General features: G+C 40.0%; 1 protein-coding gene across 2 annotated transcripts in view; it reads left to right on the top strand.

Moving 5' to 3' along the window:
* Positions 1 to 6,089: 6,089 nt before the first annotated feature.
* The window catches only part of LOC107739508 (inhibitor of growth protein 4), an 8,495-nt gene continuing 6,216 nt past the window's right edge, over positions 6,090 to 8,368 (top strand). For both annotated transcript variants that reach the window (XR_001640010.1, XM_016551647.1), the window contains exons 1-2: positions 6,090 to 6,167; positions 6,665 to 6,736. Coding sequence is in view for 1 of the 2 variants with exons in the window: in XM_016551647.1 (XP_016407133.1) it covers positions 6,131 to 6,167; positions 6,665 to 6,736 (109 nt within the window). In the remaining variant the exon portion in view is untranslated. The remainder of the gene's footprint in view (positions 6,168 to 6,664; positions 6,737 to 8,368) is intronic.

The following is an 8,368-nucleotide window of genomic DNA, read 5'->3' as shown; positions in this document are numbered from 1 at the left end:
TCTCATCATTGCACGAACATGAATTAACAAGCTGTTACGCTGCCGCTGGGACTGATGAAATTGAGAAAGTAACAGCCGTTATCAAATGACTAAATTATGAAATTTGCTCAGGTGGGTGCTGGGGTCTTATCTATCGGATTGCAACTTATATCCATTTTGTTAATTAAACATTACACATAGTGCACGTCTAATTAGAGTTAAGCCAGTCGGCGTGGTAGTCCAGGCTCACATAGTGATAGCCCACTATTGTTCGGTCAGCGTGGTAGCCCAGGCTCACATAGCCATAGGCCACTATTGTTAAGCCGGTCGGCGTGGTAGCCCAGGCTCACATAGTCATAGGCCACTAGTTTTAAGCCGGTCGGCGTGGTAGCCAAGGCTCACATAGTCATAGGCCACTAGCGTTAAGCCTATCGGCGTGGTAGCCAAGGCTCACATAGTCATAGGCCATTAGTGTTAAGCCGGTCGGCGTGGTAGCCAAGGCTCACATAGTCATTGGCCACTAGCGTTAAGCTGGTCGGCGTGGTAGCCCAAGCACACATAGATAGTAATACATGCGGTTCACATGGCTCTTCAGAGCAGCAGCAGTCTTGGCGATAGATCTGCTTGTTGGGGGGGGTTTTGTTCTTGTTTTGGCTTGTATTGTCCCTTTTATGTCTCCTGCTTTGTGGTGGGTTATTTCATGCATGTTATATTTGTAGCAGCAACATTTCTTACATGCTCACAGCAGCATGTTGTGGATGTATTGGCAGTATCAAGTCTCGGTACTTGCTCTGCCGCAGCAGCAGCGTAGCAGATCTATTCCGCCAAGACCAAATACATTAACATTGTCATGTACATTACCATGCCAATCCCTCCGAGAGTTGTCATGACAGAAATACAGAGTTCTAGCATGAAACTCTAGATGCCGCAGTCCAATAGGTCTAACTCAATCTGACCTAATGACAGCATCACATGGCACAGCTTATTGGTTCTCTCCTGTATCGGTAGCCAATGAGCTTGCTGCTGAACATTCAAATATATGACTAGTACTTGCCGTTGCAGCTTGCTTCAGAAACCCTCCACCTTCCCCAGCTCCACCTGTAGAGATGTGCTACGAGTTGATTCATGTATGCTATATGAGGGTTAGTTTAGGTATGTTATATTTGCAGCAGCAATATTTATTACATGCTCACAGCAGCATGTTGTGGATGTATTGGCAGTAGCAAGTGGTACTTGCTCTGCAGCAGCGTAGCAGATCTATTCCGCCAAGACCAAATACATTAACATTGTCATGTACATTAACATGCCAATCCCTCCGAGAGTTGTCATGACAGAACTGTTGTTAATAATTGATATGAATTAATACTTAATAAGAGAGTTCTTTAAAAACATGAAAAAAATAATTTAATCTTGTTTGTGTGTGTGTGAGACAGAGAGAGCGAGAGAGAGAGGTTCTTCCCTACTTTACGGGGACCAAATGTCCCCTCGAGTCAAGTATAGTAATACCATTCAATTTGGAACTTGTGTGGACATTTTGTGGACCCTATGAGGAAACAAGCTTATAAATTACAGAACAGCTTTTTTTTTTTTGTACAGCATAAAAACCATTACATCTATGGAATGTCTCCATAAAACATGGAAACGTGGGTGTGTGTGTGTGTGTGTGTGTGTGTGTGTGTCTTATCCCCTCTCCTACTATACATTAAATTTTTCTTGTGATGAATGCATCAAAACTTAGATGAAATTACTTAGCATCAACTAAAATTGTTTTGCAACAGACCTTGTTAAGTTAACACAGATCAACTTACTCAACCGACATCATCAGACACAATGAAAACATCAATGATAGCACATCATCATACCAACAGCTTTAGAAATTCAGACACCCAATGTGTCAAAACTTTGCACTCTATAAATGACTACACATATCAATGCCTCAACTTTCCCTAACTTAAAAAAGGAGGCATATACCTGACACTGAGGGAGATAAATAGAGAGGAAGAGGAAGGGAGAAGCCTCATCCTGACATCACAAAACCAACAATGGGACACCATATCATCTTTTATTTATGCACCTAACAGCTTGCCTGAAGATACAGGAGGCTCTCTCAAAGAGTGAGTCATCCTTTTCTCACTCTCTCTTTCTTTATCTCCCTCCCTTTCTCCACCATATCTCTCATTTTCAAAGCAGCTACTGACATCAAATTCACTTTGAGACTGGGACTTCCTATGACTCTCTTGCATATTTTGATTGTGTGTCTGTGTCTGTGCACATAATAACACATCATTTTAGTATAACTGTATATGCAGCATCTATAATTTGAAGGTAGCATGCTGATAATTAAACTTAACATTATTGCTGCATGCTTTTAGGCTACATTACATGCTGGTATAACTTACCACATACTGTCACGCTAATTGCATAACTATAAATAGCACTGAACATGTACTGACCTCCCAATGTGCTATAGAAGGCATGATGATGATGGAAAATGCTCTTAGCAGTCCCCATAGCAAACTGCAGTACAGCCGCTGCAAATCTGAGTTCTTCCCTCTACATTTGCACAGTGTGAGTACATCAGACCTGTGCTGTGCCAACAGAGCTCTAATTCAGACAGAGAGCCAGGTTCCGGCCCGGCTCTATACTGCCCTTGGCCGCGATCAATAACTCCATGTTAGACCAAAGTAATTCAGCAGGGTTTTATTCACTCTGAACATTTCTTTGGCCCTCTGAGAAAGTGAATCATTCAGAGCTCGCAGCCCTGTCACTTTGTACCTGTGCAAGGGCTTTATAGTTTACTTTATCTGCAAATGGGTTTGCTTGAAAGGGTCCGTTCATGTCAAGGGTTAATCTTCTGAAAATATAACCTCCGCCATGCACGTACAGCCATCTGCATGTGTCCTAAAACACCTGATTGGCTGAATGACTGAAAGTTCAATGTAATTTGATTCCTGTCTGTCTGTCTGTCTGTCTGCATATATGTATTTTTTTTTCTCAAGCCACTTATGGATTTCAGTATAAGGGCATAATATCATATATATATGCAGCCCTCTACGAACACCTTGGCAATTGAATCGCCATTGGCTAGTAATTTTTTTAGTTTACTCGCCAGACTGATAAATATATATACATATATATATATATATATCGTTTATAGGTAGCGCGTCAATTCTCTCTCTCCCTCTCTAGCTGCGTGTGTGTGGAACAAAGCTACGGCGAGACGTGCGCCTTCACACTAGAGTTTACGGTACGTTAAATACAGGTGCGTTGCACATCCATTCAGATGAACTGAAAAACAGCACAGATCGCCTGGAGAGTTAAACTCTGATGCGCTCAGTCAGAGAGTGTTCGGCGAGTGAAAATATATCTGAGCTAAACTTATACTTAGTCTCCAACTCACACACTGGCGAGTAAAATCTGAGAATTTATTAGCAATTGGCTAATATTAGACATCATTTAGTCGCCCAGAGTGAAGGTTTAGTCGCATATGCGAGTGATTTACTCGCAATGTAGAGGGTTGATATGATATGATATGATATGCTATGATATGATATATGTGATATGATATATCATATATAATGTGAGCAATAATATACAATGTGAGAAAAATTATTGAATCTGTGAGCATAAAAGTAAAAAAATTATAATTTAAAGAACTGGAAAACACTGTAAAAAAAATTAAGTTCGATGATTGATTTTGGATTTGCTTTTGCCAAATCAAGAGGAAAAAAAGCATAAACTATATTCAATATTCTCATAAACAATATTTTGCATCCCCTGGTAGTTTTAAGCGGTAATAATGGTGAAAATCAAGTCACTCAAATAATTTGAGTGGCATGCTACCCTTAATGAGCACCATGGGCATTGTGATTACGACTCTGTCTAGGAGAGAGTGCTTGTCTTCTCTCTTCTTAATTTCCTCAAGGGAGCATAAATGCTTATTAGCATTGCCACAGTAATTTCTCCTTGAGGGAGACCAGTGACAACACTCCCTAAACAGAAAGTGCTTCATACGATACACGGGTGTTAGTGAGGCAAAATCATCAGTCACAGCTAGAGGAGACTTTGCAAGCTGCTTTATCTGAATCGACATTTATTCTGTGCCTGCTTATGTCGAAAAAAAAAGTGCTCTAAAAATGGAAAGTGCTTCACAAAAAAAGAACAGAATAGAAATCAGCATGCAAATAACATCTTGAATTGTACTTTGCAAGTGATCATCTCGCTAGATCTTAATTGTTAATCTACATCTATTTTAGAAAATGATTCAGCAGCACAGATTATTCACAGACTACATAGTCCTGAGTACATATGCGAATACAAGGCCAAGCAATTTTAAAATTAGGAGGAAGCCTGTTTAGACATGCATCTCAATTGGGAAAGCAGCAATAATAGTTTTTTTGGCAGTCCTGTGGGGTGACATATTGTGCCAGCTCTCGCTTAAAAGGGTCCTATTATGCTTTTTCACTTTTTCAACTTTAGTTAGTCTGTAATGTTGCTGTTTGAGCATAAAAAAGATCTGCAAAGTTACAACGCTCAAAGTCCACTTCAAAAGGAGATATTTTATTTAACAGAAATCACTTTTCAAAAACTACAACGAACGACTCGTTTGGATTACAACGCATATTTTCCGGGATTTGTGATATCACAAATATCGACGAATGGGACGAGACCTGGTTGAGCTGCACTAGAGAAGGCATCGAGTGTTAACACTATGTTGGAGACACGCTAGCTTACCCAAGGCAGACGAACTTGGAGTGTATTTCGTATTTCAGAAGGCGGACCTTCATTTGATACAGGAACTATTCGAGTCGTTAATGCCTGACTGGGGAGAGATGTGTTGTAATAATGTAAAATATGTGAAAAATAATGTGTTTTTCGAACAACCTAGTATGAGAGCCTGTTCTAGTACACCCCCAAAACAAAATCAAGATTTTGTAAAAGAGCCTAATAGGACCCCTTTAAGTGAGAGTATCCTCTCCGTACTACACAACACAGTCTCAAATCTTAACTGCTGTATTGTTGTCTGGCTGTCAGCTCCACTTCTGTTATGTGTTTATTGGGATAATGACTGTCCTGAGAGAGAGACTAGCTATTGACCAACACTCCCTGGAGCTCAGTCTGCAGGTTCTCTTGCTAAACAGTTCAAAGTCTATTATAAAGTCTATTGCCCTCTCCTGGTGAAAAGTACCGACTACATGCTAGGAAAAGCTGTAGAGGCTTCAGAGAGAGAACAGACAAAGTTAATTATGTTAAATAAAATTTAAATAAACCTCATTTGTTTATTTAGATAATGCTGGTAAGGTCTTGAAGAACACTAAAACAATCAGGTGATTTTTAAAAATTTGGCGGGAAATATTTAGATTTGGGCTCTGTGATGAGAGGTCCTATGTGACAAAAAATATGGTCCCAAGCCCAGTAAATTTTGTAACACTTTTGATGTGCATTATAGTCCAACACTAAATAATATATTGAATATTTGAATAACCAATGGCAGACAAAGCAGAATCCCCCATGTCAAAATAGCAACACTATGAATGAACTCTGAAAGATTTCACTCAGTTAGCCTGTAGGTTTTAATGAATCGTGAAGAAGTCTGAAATGTACGTCTGAATTAAATTACTGAATAATGAATTACAATAAATATTAAATTAAATAATTATATTTCTGTGCCAAGCCTGTGGAGCATCTTAGCCCAAGGGTCTAATTTTATCTTTTCACTTTAAAATAAAAACATGTGTCCACAAATTCCTCCCTTCAACATAATATAATGTCATAGATCACTATTTTCCAAAGATTAATTACATTACTTAACCTCAAAACTGTTTAATCTAAATTTGACAGATGTTGATATTCAGATGACAAAATAAAGAAGAATATAGCCATTCATCAAATGTGAGACAAAAAAAATAAAAATAAAAAATCCTACAATTCGTTCCCAATTTTTTACAACTACACTCATTTTGCTATTTGCCAAAGCACATATCTCTGAACATCCAGAGACGAGCTTTATCATTCTGTTTCAACACTTTCAAAGTATACAAGGAGGACATGAAAGAGGTCAACGGACACCCCCCCACTCATGACCCCTCCCCCTCATAGCCACCCCAGGACTTCCGGCAAACCGGAAGAACCTTTGTTTGTGTTTGTCAAAATGGCGGCTGGAATGTATCTAGAGCACTATTTGGACAGTAAGGCTATTGTCTTTGTTTCGATATCCATCCCCATTAACAAACGTCTTCCGCGTTCAAATTGTCCGGCATGTCTGCACGTTTCACATGCACACACGAATTACAATAAAACGATCGCGGAACGACACAAAACAGCGCTAATAAAAACGTCAGTACGACCATTGGGCTCTGAAGCTAACGGGCTAACTGTAAATGTAAACAGTGTTATGAAGTGAACGATGGCTTTGTATTTTTGTTTGGTGGGTGCGGTACCGGTAAACGTGACAGAATGTAACACTAATACTTAAGTATTAATACTTACAATAATTACATATTTTAAATGAATAACTTACCTGGCGATATTAAAGCGTAATGTTTCAATAAAGTCGAGCTAGCTTGCGCTCGTACAGATGGAAATTGTTTACTGTAGTGCTCGTTTTCAAATGCGCACAGCCTTATGAGTCTGTTTATGGCCTTGATAATAGTATAGATGATTTATGTCACTCTTATCTCTTTAGGCATAGAGAATCTGCCCTTTGAACTGCAGAGGAACTTCCAGCTGATGCAAGATCTGGACCAGAGGACAGAGGGTAAGTCTAAACAGTAGACCTGCCTCAATACAGTAATATAGGATCATATTTTAACATTTTTACGTGTTTATTTTTTTATGTCTGATTGCTTGGGATAGTAAATGGCTGTCCCGGGGCCCATTCTTCGTACGTCGCTTATTACATCCGAGATGAAATGTCCCATCTAAGATGATATCATCGCGCCAATCAGGATCTGGCTAATTCGGTTCTTCGAATGCACCTGTGATTGATGATTAGTATGGCTGGATTGAGTTGAGTGTTGGGTCGTTCTTGAACGATTCGTTAATTTTGAATGAATCTTTAATGTGACTCGGGAAGAACGAGTCGTCTCGGGGATTGATTCGTTCAGAATCAGAATCAGAATCAGAATGAGCTTTATTGCCAGGTATGTTTACACATACGAGGAATTTGTTTTCGTGACAGAAGCTTCCACAGTGTAACAGAATGACAGTGACAGAACAAAAAAACACAGATAATAAAAATAAATAAAAAATAGAACAAGTAAAATAAGGAATAAAAAATATACAAATCGACAATTGTATATACAGGTATAGAACAATAGACAGTTGTATGTACAGGAATATTATGTGCAAATTGAAATGTAGACTGAGTATGTGTGTTAGATAAATAAGTGTATGAGTGAATAAATAGTGTGTGTTATTGCCACAGTTATTGTCAAGTGTTAATGAGATGGATGGCCTGAGGGAAGAAACCGTTCCTGTGTCTGGCCGTTCTGGTGCTCAGAGCTCTGTAGCGTCGACCAGATGGCAACAGTTCAAAGAGGGAGTGTGCTGGATGTGAGGGGTCCAGAGTGATTCTGCCAGCCCTTTTGCTCACTCTGGATGAGTACAGTTCTTGGAGAGAAGGGAGGGTTGTACCAATGATTCGCTCAGCAGTCCGGACTACCCTCTGTAGTCTTCTGAGGTCAGATTTGGTAGCTGAGCTGAACCAGACAGTTATAGAAGTGCAGACGATGGATTCAATGATGGCGGAGTAGAACTGTTTCAGCAGCTCCTGTGACAGGTTGAACTTCCTCAGCTGGCGAAGGAAATACAACCTCTGCTGGGCCTTTTTCACAATGGAGTCAATGTGAGTGTCCCTCACATAAGTCCCTGGTCTGTCCAGATGTTGCAGAACATAATGCAGTCCCATGTTTACTGCATCGTCCACAGACCTGTTTGCTCTGTAGGCAAACTGAAGAGGATCCAGCAAGGGTCCAGTGATGTCCTTCAGGTGTCCTTCAGCCAGCACCAGTTTTTCAAAAGACTTCATGACCACAGACGTTACAGCCACAGGCCTGTAGTCATTAAGTCATTAAGGATTTCTTTGGGATGGGGATGATGGTAAAGCGTTTGAAGCATGAAGGTACTTCGCACAGCTCTCGTTCATTTTGCTGAACGAGACTCAAAGGTCCGAGTCGGTAAAATGATCCGAACTTCCATCACTAATTGAGTTATCTGAGATAATTGCGCGTGCATGGGTTGGTTTAAAAGGGGCTATGTATCGATACTCGAAACCACGATCAGCAATGCAGCGATTAGCTGGCGGCAAGACGGCAACGTAATGACATATAATTAAAGAAGACACCTGACGAAAAACTTGACAAATTTTGGGACTTTTATAAGGAAACAG

Source organism: Sinocyclocheilus rhinocerous, unplaced genomic scaffold (assembly GCF_001515625.1).
Source record: "Sinocyclocheilus rhinocerous isolate Xijiao unplaced genomic scaffold, SAMN03320098_v1.1 scaffold314, whole genome shotgun sequence".
In the NCBI taxonomy this organism is placed as follows: domain Eukaryota; kingdom Metazoa; phylum Chordata; class Actinopteri; order Cypriniformes; family Cyprinidae; genus Sinocyclocheilus; species Sinocyclocheilus rhinocerous.
The sequence above is the reverse complement of the archived record's forward strand: the minus strand, read 5'-3'. Positions and strand labels throughout refer to the sequence as shown.